Raw genomic sequence first — 20,824 nt, 5'->3', positions numbered from 1 at the left:
ATGCGTTATGTGCAGGGTTTTATGCACAGATGCATATTGAAGGGGGGGGGGAGAGTTCACCCTGCGTGTGTCTCACAGCAGCAGGTACAGGATAGAGGCTGCAGAAGGAAGCACAAAATCTTCTCCCATGTTTTATTTATGACCTGTGAGCCTCATCCTGCATGCGGACGGTGAACTCTCTCCTCCTCCGACTCTCCTGCAGCCTCTCAGCATGCACACGGGATTTCATGCCAGCTAATGATACAAAGGGGCCAGTGACACAGTTTAGACACCGCCTCACAAAAATAGTATATCCTGTGCATGGACTGTGCTTTTCAAAAAGTTGAAGACATCACATTTTTTCTTGATGCAAATGTCAGACTTCAGCTGTGATACTGTCATCAACCATGGCTGCAGCCAGTTGGTGTTCATCACTGTGGTGACGTTGTGACAGTGACTGAACAAGACGCTCGTATTGGAGGTTGACCACGTGTAATTCTGCATTGTTGGACTCCACTGAAACACAAAACAGATTTATAGTCCGACATTCTCACTCTAGTCATCTCAAAACTTTATAAATCAGATTTTCCCTCATATTCTCTCTTCATGCTGCGATCACTCACTCCTTAATTTTCTTATTACAGTATTTCCTCATGCTTCAGCGTCATTTATTTCTCCCTCCCTTCTCTTTTCTGTTTATTAGTAATATTCCATATCATGGCACAGCTTGTTAAGTGTGAGTTATGGTCACGGTGGGCCATCTGTGCTATAAGCTGCTGTCTGCAGCTCCACGGCCAATTATTTGAATTAAAGATGTTAAACAGCTCTTAGCGCAGAGGCGCAGGCACGGGAAAAGAAGAAATGTCTTTGTTTCTTAGCCCTGTAGAGCCTGTGCATCGTTGAGTGTGGAGACCTGAATGTCAAATGCAATACTTAAAAAGCATCTCCGTTTATCAATTTCAGTGGAAAGATTCTTATAAAGGCTCATTGCTAGTGGTAGGACTGCAGTATAAGACAGGTGTGTGGTTTCCCTGTAATCATAATTGTGGAGTAACTAAACCAACTGAGCTGAACTCATCACAGTGACAGATTTACTTAATAACAATAATTGCAATAACGGGGCCACAACATAGCATCATCTCTAAAGTTGATATGGCTAACTTGTGCCTATCAATCCATCCAGCCATTACAGAGTGACATTAGCATTTATTAGTTGTTGTTTTTTCACCCCAGTATTTATTCTGTTTAAGCTCTGTTTATGGTTTCTGGTTCTATAGCTGTTAAATGCTCTATGTTCAACTGCTAGTCACTAGTCTCTGGAGTTTGGAGCTTTTTCACTGAGAACAGCTGCCTGCTGTGACAGAAACGGCAAGGCATGAAGTTTTTCTTCATACGGCACCACTCAGACACAAATGAGCTGACAGTTTCAGCAGAGCTCAGGTTCTCGGGAAGCTTGTTCCACAGGTAGGGAGCAAAGAAACTTAAAGCTGCTTCACCTTGCTTGGTTTTGACCCTGTGGACACAGAGTTAACTTTTCCCAGAGGACCTGAGGGGTCTGGATGCTTCGTAATGTATGTATGTAATGATGTATGTACTTGTAGGCCCGAGGCCTTTTAGTACTTTAAAGAAAAGTTAAAGTATGAATGAGACTGTGAGAGTGAATCAAAACTGTAAAGTTGTGGGTCTGGCATGTAACCAAAGAGCTGAATCTGCTTTTAAACTCCATAAAATCAAGAGAGGATTGTTATTATGTATTTGAATCACCTCAGTTAAATTTGAATATGATAGTTCAAAAAAGTCTCACAGTTTTTTCCAAATGCAAAGTCTGTAGATGTTGTTTGTAAAAGCCTCAAACAACAAGTCAGTGAGTTGTACTTGTACATGACTTAATGTATTTACCTCCTTAAACTTTAAACCTGTGTTCGCCGCAGCCGAGCAGACTAAACAGCTGTGGCTTGTCCACTCTGTTCAGCTGCCCTCTCCAAACACCACCGCACAAGTTTCCTCCGCCTCTTGTTAGTCACAGGCCACAGCTGCCTGTCAGCGGCCAGGTGCAGGAGATGGAGCAGCCAAGAGGCCTCCCCCGTCCACCGCCTCACATCCGCTGCTCTGCTTTCCACTAATCAAGATCAAGTCCTGCTGTTGGGAGGTGTACAGCTAAATAATTAGATTTACCCGGCCTCAGACCTGTGAGAAAAACAACATACCAACCATGATCGAATGTTTGCACACTCACGATGACATGTTCAGATGAGTCATCTGTTTTTTATTGATAATTAATGCAAGTGTGCCATTCAATCTTGTATTTTTACCTGCGCAGGTCATGAATAAAAATAGAGGAAGACACTGCAAACGTTTCCTCCGTGTTCAAAGTCTTTAACCTTTTGACATAAGACGTATCATTTTGTGCCTTGTTGACAAAAATCCCTCGCTTCCCCTACCTGTGAGCTGTTTTTGTCTCAGTCTCTCCGCAGACACGATCCTCCTCTCCTTCACCTTCTGTCTCTTAGCTTACCTTCATCCTTTATTCCCTGTCTCTCTGTCTGCCTCAGATGTGGCTCGCACAGAGGAAGGATAACCAACCCAGATAGAAGCAGCCGAGAAGACTGCTGAAGAGAGTCTGCAGACAGATACTGTAGAGCAAGTGCAAAGTGTTTTGCTTTTGCACAAAAGACAAGAATCGAGGTTGTTTTTACAGACGCTGTTCTGGTATTACAAAACAATGGAAGATTTATTTGAAAGAATAGCGTCATGTGTTACATAGCAGGTAGGGCATTGCACCAAAATGTTGGATTTAGCTTTCACGACGAAACCGAGAGATCAGCCCGATTTAAAATAAATGTTAACTGTGTTTGTTTTGGTTGAATGTCTTTGTGTCTTTCTTAAGCTCCAGTTAGGTTTACCTCTACCTCCTGATGTGAGTAAACATATGTGAACATGGTATGACCAATCAGTACAAATGTCAACCATGGACGTGGCCTGTCTGTGGTTTGCAGAAACACTAACGACTGGAGAGAGAGGCTGTCTTGCACAAAGCAGTGACTCTCCAAAATACGTTAAACCTAAATGTCATCAGCTAACAACATCTGATATGTTGTGCAGGAGAGAGAACAGGATGCAAAAGCTTTATTTACTGGTTGCTGCCTCATCACGTTGTTTGTCATTTTTAGAAGTCGATCTCTCTCAAAAAAAGCAAACATTTTAAATCATTTGAAACAGTGGAATGATGCGTTTCGCACACGAACAAAGACATTCCATTGTTGCGTGCAGATGCTGTGGCGTGCGGACGACGACAGCGGCGTGTGTGTGTGTGTGTGTGTGTGTGTGTGTGAGTGTGTGAGAAAGGATTTATCCAAACCGCAACTTATTGCACAAATCTCAGCTGTGATGAACAGCTGTTCTGTTTTCATCTGGATTCCCTCAAACCTCTTTCATTACTCTGCCTTGTAATTTCATGCGAGATGACTTTTTGATAAGTCTTGAACACCCCCGCTCAAAACTATAACAGCAACCTGTCGCAAACTGAGCTGTGACAAAGGCAGCGTGATTACCGTAGGGTAGGTGTATTAGCCCGTGAAGTCATCAGTGAATTGAGGGTGGCGAGGACTTGATTTTGATTTGTTTCTGTCGAAGCTTGCATCGCAGACGTGGCAGTATCGAGCTCCCCTGTGTGATTTGAGCATCGGACTCTATGAGCGTGTGTGTGGTGGGCATGAAGGAGGTGAGGGAGAGGTTAAATGAAGTGCAGAGGGGAGAGGAGAAGAGGAGAGGAGAGGATGAAGATGGGTGAGCGAGTTCATGCTAAATGTGGGTTCCTGAATAATTCACTGTTCCCTGCTGGAAACAAGCCGGCCTTCAGAGCCATTTAAGCAGTTATCATAATCCGAGCAACTACACTAGCACATTATTTATAGATGCTTGTGTCTTGTTTGTTTTGTTTTACCCTTCTGTCTCTCCTCAGCGCGTTCCCTCCGACCATTTCCGTATTGCTCTTCAGCTACCTTTATACTTCACGAAACCGAATGATCCGTTCAGAGAATCCAGACAGCTGAGAGCGTACGGCAATTAGTGTTTTATTAGGCGTCTCTTGCTAGAGCAGCTCCAGAGGCACATAACAAAAGCCTGACTTTGTCCATTGGGTTTGCTCTTTGTTTCTCACTGAAATGAGCCTGATGAACCATAAAGTTTATCCGCGTCCCCCAAAAACTACCACAGGCAGAGCTTTGGCCTCCTATTCTTTGTGGTTGGAGCAGTGACAGGGACATTGTAGACTATTCTGTGTCTGTCTGGTTGATTTTTTTTATGTTTAAGTTCCATGAGTTGTGGTTATGGCCCAAAGATTTCTTTAGTAGACATGAGAAGAATGCAGAACATAGGGAGCAGAAACAGAAATGTGTCCTTCAATCATGGTTTGTTTACTACTCAGCACTATCACCTTCAAATCCTCTGCTGATATGTTCTGACTGCTCAGCGAGACTCCCATGAGAGCTGACATCTCTGACAGTTTTTCGAGGACAGAAATACCTCACTGTGACCACGAAGACACAAGCAACAAATACAACAGGCCACACCCTAGTCAGTGATGAGAATTTGGCTCTCTGAGCTGTTTATCCAGTGTGCTGTCACAGGTACCTGCAGTGATGCCACCGTTTGGGATGCAGCCAGAAGTGAAGCATGTTGTGATATTGAAGCCCGTAGAGAGGCAGTGCAGCAGCTTTCTGTCTTGTGCCATTTAGTGGTGATTCACTGGGAAAAATGCCACTTCAAAAAAACAGCAAAAATAAAGATGAAGAGGTTTTTCCTTGCTTGAAATAAGTAAAAAAACAAAACAACAAGAGGCTTCTATAAGTGAAATACCATACATTCTAGGTGATTGTGTCATATGAGGCTCAGCATAATGTGATATTTTGACATGAATTGAACACATGTACTTAGCAAATTTTTATACATACATATGAAAAAATGATAACAAAAAACAATCAAAAAAATCATAGGTCAGTGAAATAAAAGGAAATAAAAGAGCAGTAACCAAATTATTGATACATTTAGAAAAATGATGAGCGCATGGTCTGATTACACCAGGTAGTCTAACATCCATAAAAATGCTGAATGTAAATAATATGTTATTTTTGTGGTCTTATCCTTTATAAGCACAAAACCACATATTTATAGACCCGCTATAGAAGCCCCTTTGTATGTAAAAGGTCGGACTTCGGCTCAGCTCACTGCCCCTGGGCCAGCTTTAGGCTCTTAAAGACTAGAAACCGACTGATATATCTGTTGGCTGATATTATCGTCTGAAATTGTCCTGGCGGGGATTATAATACAGAATATGATACTAATATAATACTATTTTTAATTCGTAAAATTCCCAATGAAATGTCGCCCCAGTAGCTCAGATGATAGCATGTACAGAGGCTGTGTCCTCACCACAGCAGCCCAGGGTTCAAATCTGACCCGAGGCCCTCGGCTACCTGTCATCCCTCTGCCCGTCTCATTCCGTTTCCTGTCACTCTTCAGCTGTCCTGTCAAGTAAAGCTGTGAAAAGGCATAAAAAAAAGTATTCGATCATCAAAGTCATGGGATTATTAAAAAAAGATGCATGCGCTGTACAGCTGGAGATACAGCAGCATGTTTTACTCGCTTGATATTGGTAGTGGCATCGGCTCAAGGTATCAAGTATTGGTCAGGCTCTATTAAAGATATTATAGATTATAATCGCTTTATCATTTAAATACTTGCCCCAGTTCACAAACACTGATGAAGCTGTGCAGGGATCATGAAAAGAGTGTTGTTGGGTTGAAAGAGGAGGCCATTGTCCCACATATAAACACAATTCTGGTGTTGTTTTCACCGTGCCGTCACAGGTTTTCTGTAGGAGAGTCGTGTTTCAGAGACATTAAGCGCAGCAACATGCTGACTGAAGAATGTAGTGGCTGCTCGCCAGCAGCACAGAAGGAGTACAGCGCAGTACTCCATAGCTTAGGGGACTCTGTGACAGCAAGAGAGCGATTCAGAGAGAGAAAAGAACGGGAGAATCATTGTATGTTGCGGGGAGGTGTGTAATTGCTTTACCTCTCAGGTGTGCAAATGCACCTCACAGTGTGTGTTTTCAATTATTTTCCTTTCACTCTTTTAATTGGATGTCGGGGCACAAACAGGTCAACAGAAATCTGAAGAATGCACACGAGGAACAGGGAAAACGTCTCATGCACAAACACACATTAATACAGTACAGTATGTGCATACAGGAGACACACTTTTACATAACTTGGTAAACACAGCACACAGTTATCAGCAGGTGTTCACGATGCCTGCTGCAGCCGTTGTTGTCCTTCTCATTAAAATCCAGTGGAGACGCCATCAATCTCCTGAGATCAATACGTCTCCTCCGCCTCTCCCTTTTTTCCTCTCCTCCTCTTTGTCTCTCAGTCTCTAACGTGTGTGAGGATATGGACGTGGCTTTAAGGAGATATACAGTATAAGCCAGGTACTGAATATAACCTTCACTTAGGAGACCTTACAATAGACTGATACAAGGGCAGTGGAAGGCAGAGCGAGCTATCAGTCACTCCCTCAGTTGCTGTCACCCTGGCAGGCTAGATATCGCCGCCAAGTGGTCCAAAGCGGAACTGAAAAGAAGTGTTTGCATGGTTGATATTAAACATGTAGCTAAAATGAACTGTTGGTGTAAGACGGCCAAGTTGCTGTATTTATGGGTTTTGTAGATTTACTAGTTGATACAAAGAGAAAGCAGATTTTATGTGAGAGAAATACTCCTGTGGATAATCTCAGTGTGATCCCAGTCATTTTAAATGGGCAGCAATCTGTGGTGTGTCTACAAATGGCCAGTATGTATGTGTGATAATGCAGGCAAACATTAGCTCTATCCTGCAAGGCCACTGTTGAAATTAAACTCTGCCTCTGGAGGTACACTTTAAGCAGGGGCAGAGATTTGTATGCCCAGCATCAATAGACATTAAAGGATAAGTTAACCCAGAAATTAAAATTGAGGCACCGTCTACTCACCCCCATGCTGGTGCAAAGTCAGGTGTTGTGGGGGGTTTTTTTGTTGGTTTATTTGCAGCTGTTTTTATTTTTCAGTTTTGAAAGAAGTCCCAGTCTGCTTCAGTTGATTAGGAGAATGCTGCTACTCTGTTTTGCTGTGGAGCTCCAGAAATGTTTAGTTGACTCCAATACTTCACCCAACTTTCCATCGGCATGAGGAGGAGTAGATAATGACTGAGCTTTCATTTGTGGGTGAACTTTTCCTTTAACGGTGTGCTACCTAGTTTTGGAGAAGAAATTCAGAAACTCAGAAATGTTATATTTAGAATATTAATAAGTTAATAATGAAGACTAAAAGTCAAAACTTAAACAGATTGAGACAGTGTAAAAATGGCGGTTCATGCGTTTTTGATAAATCCCTAGGAGTCACGTGACATGTTAAAGTCATTATGGCTCAACAGACCTTTCTAATAACCCGCTGGAATATAATGATATATGAGTCTGCACAAGATGTGAATATCCTGAGATAAAGGACTGGAGGGAGGAGATTTAATATGGGAAATGTTTACCTCCACAGTAACATTTTAAAGTGCATCTCACTGAGCTATTTTTAAATGAAGTTACTGGGCACAAGGATGCAAAAAAATATCTTTCATTCACAGAAAGTTATTATCCAGTAATCTGTGTGAAAGGGGCACTGTGTAGTTTTGGAGAACAAATTCAGAATTTTAATCTTCAGAGTATCACTGAAGCAATAACACAAACTCAGATATATTTAATTTTTCCATGGCAGAACAACAAGCTGTTCTCAGGGGAAAATAAGGTCCCCAGAACACTTTTTGAAGCTAGGAAGGTGGCATGGTCCACCACATATAAACAAAGTACAACATTGTGAAAATGTGTTGTCCTTTGAGGTCAGTTTGTATATTTTATTTACCCAGTCATGAAAACAAAGAGGTTTTTTTGTCAGGCTTGTTTGTTTCTCCTCTGATGAAAATTTCATCAAATTCTACATAATGCGCCTTTAAGACAACTGTATTTTCAGGAAAAACATGATAGGTGTGCAGATGATTTCCTGATGTCCGTCCCTGTATGTGTCTGCATTTATGAGGTATAAACGCAGATTCCAAGATTTGAATTCTTGTCAGTGACATCTTTGTTTTGTCCACAGGTTCCCACCAGCCCATGCTGCCCAGGGGTGGCTACATGCGTTCCCCCTCGTGGACGCGCTGCAGCAGAGTCGAGCCCCCGCGCGAGAGAAAGCACCACAGTGACTCGGACACCCCGGAGCCCCTAATGAAACTGGAGAGACCGAAGCAGCCGTGATATCTGTTGCGAAACGGCCAGACTGCAGAGAGTGAGAAAGCCCAGAGGCAGACAGACACAGCCAGAGTGTGAGCACATCGTGGACCGAGAGGCCCCCTCATCTGCCACTGTGCACTCACGTAACGTCTCATGGTGCTGAACAGTTCAGGTTGAACTCTGGACAACGTGCTCTGTGCTCTGACTTAAGATGTTGAGATGTGCAATATACACACTCTCTCCTTCTCTCTTCCTTTCCTCTGTTTCTTTCTCACACACAAACACACACAGTCATTGTGTCTTTCATGCAAGGGGTTCTTAATGACCACCCTGTGCTGCCAGATGATTTTAAGTTTTGTTTTTGAGTGACAGACAGGGTATGACATCAGCAGAAATATAACAGCAACTCCATCCTTACAGCCTCTCAGGGTGGGGACAGCCTGGACAGCGAGATTGGTTTTACACTGTGTCCACAGCATGTGGCCAGACCTTCAGTTTGACGTTCAGACACTGGGATTCACATTGAAACACCAGGATTTGAAACATAAATGCCACGCCGAGGCTATTTTTTGGCTTGAAAATGTGACAGGGTTTGTTTTTTGTTGTTGTTGTTGTTGTTGTTGTTGTTGTTGTTGCCTGCAATTAAGGCAGGTTGATCAGTGGAAGTGGATGTGAGTGAAGCCACACTCTTCATATCCATCACACCTTCTACATTTTAATGACGAATGTGTTGTTGTTATAATTTGAAATTTGAAATGAAAGTTTGCACTTGTCTCACTGAATTGTATTTTCGGTGCCCCCCAGAATTATTGGCATTTGGTGCAGATGACATACAAGATAAACAGACCAAGTAGCAAGCTATATGCAACACACTTTTCCATACCCAGATATTTCCTCTTCACAATTTGTTCAGACAATTGTTTTCCGAATATCATTTTTATAAACGATGGCTGCCGGAGTTGCTGCTCCTCAGGCGATTGGAGTTGGTACTTCAAAGCTGGAGAATACTTGAAGCAGTTAGAAAATCAAGGTAGCGTTGCACCAGAGTCGAGTGGACTTCACAAAAGCTTTGCATGAATGCCAAAAATACAACAAAGTGCCAACAGTTTTGTAATCACCTATTAAAGGGTGAATCTAACTTACGATGCAATATTTCACATCTTTGTACGTAAAGGTTATAGCTGATTACTTGATTTATTTATCTCACATTTGGCTTGTCTATACCAGGAGTGCCAATAATTCTGAATGCTGTGACACGATGGATCAAAAGTGACACTGGGATAATAGAGGAACAATAAAAGTCTTGAAAAAGGTATGTTTTGTTGCGTCATTTATTCGCTAAACATCAGGAAAACTGCCTCATTCTGTATGGTGTGGGGAGGGCAGATACTTTAAAGGAGACCTATTATGCTTTTTTTGTTCTTGCCCTCACTGTATTTATAAAGGTTCTTCTTGTGCATGTAAAAGATCTTGAAAGTTTAAGAGGTCAAAATCCGCAGAAAACACTGCCCATGAAAAGCCACGTCAGCAGTATCGTCTGAAATTTATTGACTTGGTGACATCACGCGACATCATCAGGTCACACATTTGCATGATTTATGTCCAGCAGCTAGTTTGGCGTATAAGAGTTAATTAAGGGAAGCCGCTGTCTGGTTGTAAGCAGTGCTGGAAATTAGAATAGGTTACATTTTTCTATTACCGAACACAATGATTGCCTCGATCTCAGGCCAAATATGTGCATAATGCATAAGTCAACTTATTAATCATCAAAATCAATTGCCCATAATTAATATGCAAATATAAACTATGCATGAGATTGTGGAAGCGTGTTTACATGCAAGGCAGTCACTGATACTGGAATTAAAGATGTGTTGTTAAAAAAGAGAAAGACAGAAGCATTGTAATACTGATATTTTTAGAAATTACATTTCATGTAAAGAGAATCTGGGCTGATGAAAAGACTCGAAAATAAAAAGACAAACCACTGGGGTATAAAAATGGTTTAATGTTGGTGTAGGCCTCAACGACCTCACATTTTTAGATTTTTCATTCATTTTAACATCTCAGTGTAAAATCAATAATCCTCACTGACAAGAAATATTCATCAAGCAAACACAAAGAATAGTGCATTGTCAAGCAGGCACGAAACACACATCTCCCTATACAACCAGCGGCTCATCAGTTATAATATTTTATGTCATCTGGATTCCAATAATGGACAGTTTCAGTGTCACAATGGTCTTAACAGTCTCAACAAGGGCCCACACCGCTCACACTGCAAGGCATTAGTTCAAGTAAATCTTCATATTAAACATGTTTACTCAGCTCAGGAGCCTCTGGCTTAACCATTAAGACACTGTCAACGTTATAATGACAGTGTCCAATCAACCCTCTTGTGGGAGTGGTTCTCAAATTGCTACATGACCACTTATCTAGTTTAACTTGCCTGGCTCACAGTACAATCAAACATAAGCCACATTTACATGAAGGCATGATCTGATGTTGGAGGAAGAAGGACCTAATCCATCCGCAGTAAAGAACCTATTCATTTTCAATTAGCTTTGAGCCCTCGCTCATTTGTGTTATCAAAATGAACTGCAGAGCACAGAGAGCGTCCGGGAGTCAGTTCATTAATAACAAAACCAGACTATAGTCAGTGTGAGTATTGCAATCAATGAGCTGTATAAAGGATAATGTCAATCTAAGAGGCAGTTAAGAATACAGAGGCTGTGAGGTAGTGTGTGTGTGAGCGAAGAGTTAGAAATCGGCAAACATCTGAGCAGTGTGTGGTGTTTGTTAGCTTGTATTTGACTCTTTCTCAGCTCCGTTTGTTCCCAGTTCTACAGTAACTATCCACCTGAGACGATGGATGTCTACACCGGTGCTGACTCATTAGTACGGGACACGGAGGAGGAGAAAACATCCTACAGTACATGTGAACCATTAATAATTGTGATAACAGTCAGAAAGTTACAAAATGTACAAACACTGAGTTGTAACAGCTGCCTTTACTGATATATTAGCTAAAAACCAGGTTGATGAACATTGAAGTCTGCTGGAGGACCGTAACAGGGTGGAAATGAGACTGTAGGCACATTCTTATTAGGATTATAGATTTTGGGATTTCTCGACCACAGACTAAAGAAGAAGTACCTTTTTTAGGACAATGAACCTCCAAATAAAATCAAAATCATACGACACCATCAAATGGTACTACCAGCACAGTGTGTAACTGACCAATGCACACCACAGCTCATTTACATGTCACAAGAGGCTGATTTTTACAAAAACAGGTCTCATTTGATTTCTGTATTTTTTTGTAACTTGAGCTCAATACATTTTTAGACTGTGGTTTAGGAATATTAGGTAGGACTTCATCAGAGTGTTGGAGGAAGGGTGTAGAAGGCACCTCCAGTGAACATAAGCCTCAGACTCTTCACAGAAGCCTTATAACGTACTGACTTTTAATTGCCAGAACGCTAAAACGATGAGTCATTGTTTGGAATTCCTGCTCGAATATAAAAAAAAAAACAACAACACCTGTGCAACACATCCCCATCCTCTGTGCAGCTGTCTGTGAGATTTATATTTTCCAGCGTCTGGACCAGATGGTGCTGCACTGAAATATTCACCTTAATCCAGAGGTATATTTGCATTGAGGCTGTAAGTCCGCCTACAGATAAACGGCTGACTTCTTTTGCCTGTCCTGCAAGTGCTGTTCATCCCCTTTATTCTTGTTCCAGTCCTTTAAGCCTTCGGGCAGAGAGGTATCCTCCTCAGAATCCCCCAGACCTTCGACAAAGTCCTCATATGAAGACTTCTCTCGGAAGGGACGAGTTCCTAGCAGCTCCACCATGTCGGCCTTGTCTAGAATCTCCTTTTCCAGCAGACGTTTAGCCACCTGTGACACGTGACCAAAAACAGCAAACAACAAGCCTTTTAATGATGATAATAACTCCCATCATCAATAGGGCTACTATAGAAACATGGCAGACTCCTTGGTAGAGGACGTGCTCCCTCTGTAGATATGAAGGACTCATTCTCAGGTAACACAGACACAATGATTCTTAGTTTCAGGTGATGATACACTAATGACAGCATGAATACAAATATTATAATCCATATCTGACCTTGGATCCCCCTAAATCCTTCACACTGGACCTTTAAGTAAACCACAAATGAACCATCAGCCAGATTGTAAATATATGCTTCTCACCTTCTCCACTATTTCTTTCTTTTCGTTGACGAGCAGAAGTGTTCGCTGGAAGGCCGCATCTATTAGCAGGCGCACCTCTTGGTCTATAAGCTGGGCAGTGGGTTCACTGTAGGGTTTCTCAGTTACTATGACACCCTGCTGAGGGAGGTCAAAGGACATCTGACCCACCGCCTCGTTCATTCCAAACTGTACAACCTGAAATATGAAGAAAATCGAAAGCTGTGAGTCAAATTACACAGTGTTGCTTCACTTCAAACCAAATGCTTGGTATGCTTCTTCAAAGTGCTGCGATCGTACAGCTTTTTGAGTGTAAAATACAAGCTTTTTCAAATGCCTGAAAACTGTAAGCCTTGACTATCATATCCTATACTATAAATGCAACTGCAAACATTTTTAAAGTTTACAGAATTCCTTTACACCCACAGCAATCGAAGTATATTGTCCATTTGTTGAATATTTAAATTCCTACTTAAAACCCAGGAGACAACAAACAAATATGACAATGTCATAAATATCATTTAATTTCAAATATTGAAAGATTTATTAGTGATAAAACTCCAGCTTACATTGAAAATGTAACTTATTTTCAATTTCAAGCACTTATTAACCTTGAAAACATAACAGTTAATAATCGAACACTTTCCAAACTTTCGAGACCTTGAACGAACCCTGTAAGTGACTTCTAATTGTTATGGTTACCTGTGCATAAGCTGACTGTGTGACTTTCCTGAGGTCGTCCTGCGCCCCAGTGGTGATTCGGCGAAAGAAAACTTGCTCAGCCACTCGACCTCCGAGCATCATGCACATTCTGTCAAACAGCTGCTCCTGGGTGAACAGGTACTGTTCCTTAGGCAGATACTGTGCATAACCCAAACCTTTCCCTCTGGGAACAATCGACACCTGAGGGAGAGCATTGAAATCAATCCATTTATCAATTTAATACTTTAGATAAATCTTAATGTGACTGTGGAAGAGGAAAACACATAAAAAGGTGTGGGAGGGCTGCAGAGGAATTCAGATAGATACAGATACAAAAAATGGTTGGACTACCTTAAGTAGGGGGTCTGCATGTTCTAGGAACCAGCCCACCACAGCATGTCCGGCCTCATGATACGCCACAGTAGTCTTCTCTGGAAGCTGCAATACCTGAGTCTTTTTCTCCAGACCTGAAAGCGAAGAGGATGATCTTCAGCACTCTGTGTTTTTTGTGTAACGGAACAACTTATCAGCCTTTAAGCGTACAATATACACAGCTGAGGGGATCGGGTCTCTTCCCTGCATGGAAGTTAGGATATAATGTACATTAATAGAATATAATTGATCAAAACTTCTTGCTACAGAAATGAAAAGCATATCTAACCTCTTTAAAGGAACCATTCAAAATCAGAAATACATATTATTTTTACGGACGATATCTCCAAAACACACAAATAATCGAACAAAACGGATAAATAGCGCTACAGGTAATAAGAAAAATGTTGGTTTCGGGGTGCACTTTCCCTTTAAGACTATTGCTTCATGATGGTGTATAAACCATATTCATAAGTTGTTCTATAAATATTTTTATAATATCAAGTGCATACACCTGGTTGTTAACTTACCTCCAATAACTCTCTCGACTGCCTGCTCAAAGTGCTTAGTGCTGATATGTTGGTCGAGGTGACGCGCAGCTATCAGAGCTGCTTCGTTACACACATTTGCGATATCAGCCCCTGAGACACACAGAGAAACACAACAACCTCATTAAGCCTCTGGTGGGACAAAGAAAGCAAACAAGACCAAACTGTGTGATCCCTTTAGATCGAAAGCACATGTCACTAATTCTTACCAGTAAAACCTGGGGTTAGTGCAGCCAGCTTTCTGGCTAAAGCCTCTACTTCTATACTGGAGTCCAACTTCAGAGGTCTTAAATGCACCTTAAAGATGGACGCCCTGCCTTTAATATCCGGCGGGCCTGTAGAAAAAAGAAAACAAATTTTTTTTTAAACAAAAGAATGATAAGCACTGGAAAAAAAACAAGATTGTTCTGTTGCTGCAGAAGTATAGTCATCACATGATTATTTAACTCAGAGGCCAGTGTCACAAGATAATAGATCTAACCTAACTCCAAAACATGGCTCCAAACTCCATGGTTGTTTACACACTTTAAGCTACTTAAATTCAAAGTACAGCCGCATACAAGCAGAGGTCAGGGATGTCAGCAACAGAAAGCCAAATTAGAAATTCAATTTCTTGAGGTGTGCATCAAATCCTGTGCGTTAAAGTGGGCATTTAGATGCAACATATAAACAGACAAATCTTGTGACAACAATGTAATGCCATGAAGTGACAGGGACAGTAGCATTAGCTCTTATAAGAGAACTGTTTTCAGTCTACAGTCTTCTTTTAAAACGACAGCTGACCTTCATGTAAAGCATTATTCATGTATGCTAAACTCACTTTCTTTGCATAGAAACATGAAGGATGTAACAAGTGCTGTAACTAAATACTGATCAAACATTAATGATTGATGTGAGTGTTTTTTGTCCGACCAACACGGTTTGCATGTAACAACAGAAATACTAAAGGACGGGGAACGGAGAAAAAATGAGGAGTGGTGGGTCCCATCCCTCACCCTGGCCTCCAGTTATCTAATCCTCCTTTTATTGAAAGCCAGCTCTCTCGTTTTGACCCAGTTTTCTTTGTCAGAGAAAATTCTGCCATGCCCACTATTGTCCAGCATTGCTGGCACAAAGCAAATTAGATCTTAGCAGGCAAAAAAGATTAACCATTTTAGCCCCAAAGATGAAAGTGCACAGTATGCAACACACGCTTTTAATGACGTAACAAGTGAACAGGCCAGGCGCAAATAAAGGACTCGCTAACCTAATAGGCTTTGAGCTAATTTTGTAAGTAAGTACAAGATCTGAGCGTCAATAAGGTTAAGCATTGCACCTCATCTGGAGCAAAAAACACTAACAATGTTAGATCTGGGTCAACATGCACAGAAGGGCCATTGAATTGAATTTGTTGCATGGTAACGCACAAATGCATCAACAACCAAGGAAACATTTCATTTATCAACAAATTATAAAGGGAAATAAAACTTAAGAGTGAAAGAAATCCCTGAAACTGACAAACTATGATGTAGGTAGAGAAGAGTGTGCATGAAAGATAAATGTCCTGAATTGGCGGACCTCAGACAAAAGCTACACCTTACCTATGTATATATGTCTGTCGAAGCGTCCGGGCCTCATCAGAGCTGGATCCAAGATATCAGCTCGATTTGTGCCGGCCAAAACCACAACGTTAGTGCTACTGTTGAATCCTGCAATGGAAACATACAAATAGCATATAAAGACGGTTTGAAATGTCGCACCGGGATTGATAGGAAGGCTCGAACAGTGAAAGCGATGACATAAATGCATACCGTCCATTTCTACAAGCAGCTGATTGAGGGTGTTTTCCTGCTCGCTCTGGCTGCCAAAGTTCCCTCTGCCTCTCTTCCTGCCCACGGCATCAATCTCATCGATGAAAAGGATGCACGGGGCATTTTTTCGAGCAGTGGCAAACGTATCCCTTATCTGATACAGGACAGAGCAAACAGCAATCACAATTTAGCTTAATTACAGTGTTTATCATTCAAGCATTTGTATCTTCGAGAGAACGACCCAAATGATTGTTGTGTTGAGAGATGAGCATGAAGCCCACGTGATGCATCATTCAGCTCCCAGACTCCTGGGAAGTGTCGTTAAGCTGAGTACTGACCCTTGCTGCACCCACGCCAACAAACATTTCCTGGAACTCCGAGCCGTTGACGGTGATGAAGGGGACATTGGCCTCTCCGGCTGTGGCCTTTGCGAGCAACGTCTTGCCAGTTCCAGGAGGACCAGATAACACTGCACCCTGAAAAACAAAGATGTTATTCAAGGATACATTTAAGTGTCTCAGTGAATACTTCATAATGTGGAGAAGTTTAACACTTTAAAACTTAAACACAATATTTTATGATGCATAAAATATGGCACACCTTTGGGATCTTGGCTCCCAGGTCCTGGTACTGCCGCGGATTCTTCAAGAAGTTGACAAACTCCAAAATCTCCACTTTGGCCTCCTCACAGCCTGCAACGTCCCTGAATCGCACGCCAATGTTGCCTTTTATTATCTTGGCTTTGGATTCACTCATGCTAAAGGGGTTTCCTCGCCCCCTACCTCCCCGACCTCCACCCACTGGTCCCTGCCGTGTGGCAAAAAGTAAAAATCCAACCAGCAGTAAGGTTGGGAGGATTGTGAGAAGGAGTGTCCTGTGGGGAGAGAGATGAGAATCAACATGAACACATCCAGTGCACATAAAAATCACTTCAATTTGATTTGGTCCTCAGATGAAATTCTCACCCGTCGCTTTCACTGGTGTAGAATACAGGTACTCGCCGTGTGGAGTCCAGATCCATGTCCTGCTGGGCCATTTCCAGGTTATGCTCGAACGAGTCAACACTGCCAATGTTGAACCACAAAAAGCTCTGAAACAAACAAAAACATGCGCCATATAGTACAAATGTTTATATTCTTTAAATCTCAAAGCATGACTGCCTAACCTTTTTAAAGAAAATGACACAAAGGAAATATTCCTCCTTAAAATTAAAGATTTTTAAAATAAATTAGTCTTTTGTCATATGCATGACTCTGCTTTGCTTGTGCAGTGAGTGATCTCAGTATGATAAAAACAAGAGGACAGAACCACATTTTCATGCCACTAACCACATCTGATGAGTTCACTCCATGGGCAGGAATTACTTTGACATATTGTTTATTGACGACCTCCAGGTGATTCACCTGTGTAGAGAGCACAAACACCAATCTGTTCACATGCACACAAAATACACCCACATTACACCAAGAGTAAAACACACTCTGCCTCTTACCAAGCCCCTGTTCAAGTAGAGATGCACAAAGTCCTTCCAGGAGATCTGGACCCCCGTCTCACGGAAGTAAAAGTACAAAAAAGCCGAGGTCATGCCTGCTGCGCCGATCACAAAGTTTCGAACAACTCTTTCATCCCAGGGAAAATCCTCCTGTTAGACAGAAGGAATGTTGTAAGAGATGGAGTGCAACATTACTCCCTGAACAATCACTTACCACTCACTTTGTTTTTTGTACATATCTTAGTTTTTCTATTCATTTTCTATTTAACTTTATGCGTAAGTGTCTGACCTTTTTTTTATTTTCCTGTACATCTTGAGCTGTTGTAACAAGTGAATTTCCCCGTTGTGCGATAAATAAAGTTTATCTTATCCAATCTAATTAACTTGCACACGTAAAAGGAGTGAAATCAGGTTTAGATTTAACCTTCAGAGATATCAGATGTCGACATGTTAGTGAAATTATCCAACGTTATCAGTCTAAGTGTGTTGTGCAGTTTAATGAGATACAGTTATCTGTCTGGGCCAGGATTTGCACCTGAAAGCGTGTCCACCAGTGCGACTCTTCCTTTTTTCCCCCTCTTTGTCTTTCGTCCTCGTCATCATTCGTGGCCTGCTCTTCCCTCACATGAGATCCTTGTTCTTTGGTGTTTTCATCTAAAAAGCAATATCAACAACATCAGTCACACACTGCAGATGAAGTGAGAACTGAAAAAAACACTGCTTGAAAATGTCCCTACCTTCAGCTGATTTGTTGACACCAGCGCTTTCTTCACTCTTTGGGAAAAACTTTTCAAAACCTAAAACCAAATCAACAGCAAACACACAGAGAAAAAAAGAATGAAGTCATCCTGAAAAGATTTAGGTCATTGCATGCGCTCATTTGGCTACATGACATAGTTGAACGGCAGTAGGAGGAGCGTTACCTTTTGGTGGTTTGTTTGAGCTGAGGAAGCGAGCGATTGGGACACTGTGTTGATATAATCCTCCACATCTCCTTTGCACCAGGGACAGTTTCTGAAATAGAGACAGAGTATGAAGAATTCGTTCATAGTTAAAAGAACCGTGGAACAGACGCAACGCTGTAATCCAACATCCTATAATGTTGTATGTGAAATAGCAGACAGACACTATAGATGGAAACACGATATGAACAGTGCAATGGTATCTGCAGCTGTTAGGATTCAGCTGAACAGACCAGCTTCCATGTTGATATAAGAAATCCGTCCAGCAGCATGTTTGTGTCCCAACAAGCCATCACAACATTATTTGCAGGATTACTGAAATCTCATTAGGACCCCTGGCAAACTGGACTATGTCCCAGTTAACCTAATTCCATTAAGTCATAGCAACACTGGCACATATAACCCACTTATACTTGACATTGGACAGTTGCTAGAAAACTCACATGGTGTTTACGAACATAACTGTTACTTGTGCATATCAAAAACTGATTAAATTATCTTTAAAGGGTACAAACACTGAAATATGTGTTTCTTCCATACAACTGCAATTTTTTTTTTGAGGCCAGTGTCGTTATTGATACTTAAAGGTGCAATGTGTAAGAATTTTCGTTGTAAACATGAAAAAATGAGCAACAATTTTTATCAGAATGCGAAGAATGAACAGTTCTATACAGTGTATTGGTGCAGAGATATCTACGAAAGTTAGCATGCCTTAGCCCCAGCCCTTAACGATCCAATGGTTATTGTGCAGTGTAAACTCAAACACTCCCCCAGTGCCCCAAGCACCCAGTCCAGACGGCTAGCTGCATGGCTAACTGATGTAACTAGCCAAAGTTAGCAGTTACTCTGGTGATATGCTGTCCCATATTTGTTTTAGTATGAATTTAAGAGGTGGCCGATCTTACATAATGCACCTTTAAATTAATAAAAACCTGACAATATATAAACAATACATTTTTTATATAGATACATTCCTTTTTTTTAATATTTTTTTCCGTATGAAGATATGTCTGAATAAAGAAAGGTTTAAGGTGTAAAGAATGCGAAGCGATAACAGATTTGATATCATGACGTCTCTGTGTTGAGTTGCGAAGCACGTACAGCATGCTCAGCAGCTGAACCCGGCCCCTCCCGATCCAAAGCTCCTGTGCAAGCCGTGTACACACCAAAAAAATTCCTTGGGGATTTGAGCTCTCAGCAAAGACTGCTTGCTGCACAGCTAACTGAGCTAACTAGTATAAATGCAGCAGAGTATGGATTCCACAGGTGGTCAGTCCTTACAACAATAAACAATAAACAGCATGATCAAATAAGCCACTATCAGTGAATCAAAAGGTCATCAACTATGAAAAAAAAACATGCAACAGATCTAAATTAAACTTTAATTCTTTGAGTCACATACGCATATGCTGGCAATAAACTAACTTCTGCAATTTTCTGATTTGCAGTCTCTGCCCATATGCACAGAAACCCAATACATCATCATCGGCACACTACCAGCTGCCAGAGAGTGGGCTGGGCTCTATTTAACCCACATGAAGGGAGACAAATACCTGCAAGAACTGCACATTAAAGGAAAAGAGTTGAAATTAAGGAAAAATGATGTATTGTAGACAAAAAAATGTGTCTAATATTATAAGTGTCATACCCCAAAGGAAAGTATTCCAGCTGTATCTCAAATACATTTTCAGTCTGGTTTGAGCACAGTGATCAGTGCAGGTTTCTAGTCAGCAGAATGGCAGACCTTATCTTGAGGGAAATTTTAAAAAATAATAACAATTCAATTTAATTTAATGCTAGTCAACAGCTTATTTGCATGCTTTGTTTTTTTGCATTAAAAAAAGAAGTGCAACCGAATGAATGAATAACAGAGACACGACCCCTGCAAACTAAACATTATGGAACTGAGCAAACCCCGAACATTATCACACGGACCTCTACTGAGAGCACAGATAACAGAGGAGTGAAACACAAACAGAGCTGCAGAGTTTGTTTGTTTACATGTTTTGGTGGGGCTGCATTCAGGGACATTGTGTTCTTTCCCACGACAGACCTAAAACACAGTGACCCGAGGCCCGCCACACACCGTTATCCAACACGTCTGCTAGTGGCTGTTGCAAAACACCAACTTTTCGTTCGTGTTATGAGAGAGGAGCCTAGCAGAGCTTTGCATAATAACAACAAGAACAAAAAAACAAAAACAAAACAACGCCACCCTACCGAAACGAGTGGGCCGTTGTTGCGAAAAGTAGCAGAAATCGTGGAGAAGTCTCGGCTCCACGTCCGAACCGACCGGACCCGGGTCCAGAAGGGCCCGGCACTCACAGAAAGCAGCGCCATCACGTATGCTGCTCTCTGGGCTTCACTGGGATGATCTCCGGGCCATCAAGAAGTGGCGAGCAAACTGTCTCCTGCGACGGGAGAGCCTCAAGTCAACGGCTACACATCATCTCGCG

General features: G+C 41.6%; 2 protein-coding genes across 3 annotated transcripts in view; one reads left to right on the top strand and one right to left on the bottom strand.

The window, feature by feature from the left end:
- The window catches only part of dbndd1 (dysbindin domain containing 1), a 21,063-nt gene extending 11,459 nt beyond the window's left edge, over nt 1–9,604 (top strand). Inside the window, exon 4 of the mRNA XM_030414181.1 lies at nt 8,159–9,604. Within this exon, the coding sequence (XP_030270041.1) occupies nt 8,159–8,313 (155 nt within the window). The 3' untranslated portion in view covers nt 8,314–9,604. The remainder of the gene's footprint in view (nt 1–8,158) is intronic.
- Nucleotides 1–20,824, bottom strand: part of LOC115580173 (AFG3-like protein 1) — a 25,476-nt gene extending 4,652 nt beyond the window's left edge. The window contains exons 1-17 of one of the 2 annotated variants that reach the window (XM_030414180.1): nt 20,589–20,824; nt 18,330–18,420; nt 18,144–18,203; nt 17,942–18,060; nt 17,407–17,556; nt 17,243–17,317; nt 16,880–17,004; nt 16,515–16,788; nt 16,253–16,390; nt 15,915–16,068; nt 15,705–15,812; nt 14,334–14,459; nt 14,107–14,217; nt 13,556–13,671; nt 13,205–13,405; nt 12,506–12,700; nt 12,018–12,190 (exon numbers count right to left, since the gene is read on the bottom strand). In XM_030414180.1, coding sequence (XP_030270040.1) covers nt 12,018–12,190; nt 12,506–12,700; nt 13,205–13,405; nt 13,556–13,671; nt 14,107–14,217; nt 14,334–14,459; nt 15,705–15,812; nt 15,915–16,068; nt 16,253–16,390; nt 16,515–16,788; nt 16,880–17,004; nt 17,243–17,317; nt 17,407–17,556; nt 17,942–18,060; nt 18,144–18,203; nt 18,330–18,420; nt 20,589–20,708 — 2,336 coding nt within the window. In that variant the 5' untranslated portion in view covers nt 20,709–20,824. Of the gene's footprint in view, nt 1–10,274; nt 12,191–12,505; nt 12,701–13,204; nt 13,406–13,555; nt 13,672–14,106; nt 14,218–14,333; nt 14,460–15,704; nt 15,813–15,914; nt 16,069–16,252; nt 16,391–16,514; nt 16,789–16,879; nt 17,005–17,242; nt 17,318–17,406; nt 17,557–17,941; nt 18,061–18,143; nt 18,204–18,329; nt 18,421–20,588 lie in introns of those variants that run through there. The other variant, XM_030414179.1, reaches the window with a different exon arrangement.

The sequence above is a fragment of the Sparus aurata genome, chromosome 4, assembly GCF_900880675.1.
Source record: "Sparus aurata chromosome 4, fSpaAur1.1, whole genome shotgun sequence".
NCBI classification, from domain to species: Eukaryota; Metazoa; Chordata; class Actinopteri; order Spariformes; family Sparidae; genus Sparus; species Sparus aurata.
This window is presented reverse-complemented; position numbering and strand designations above follow the sequence as displayed.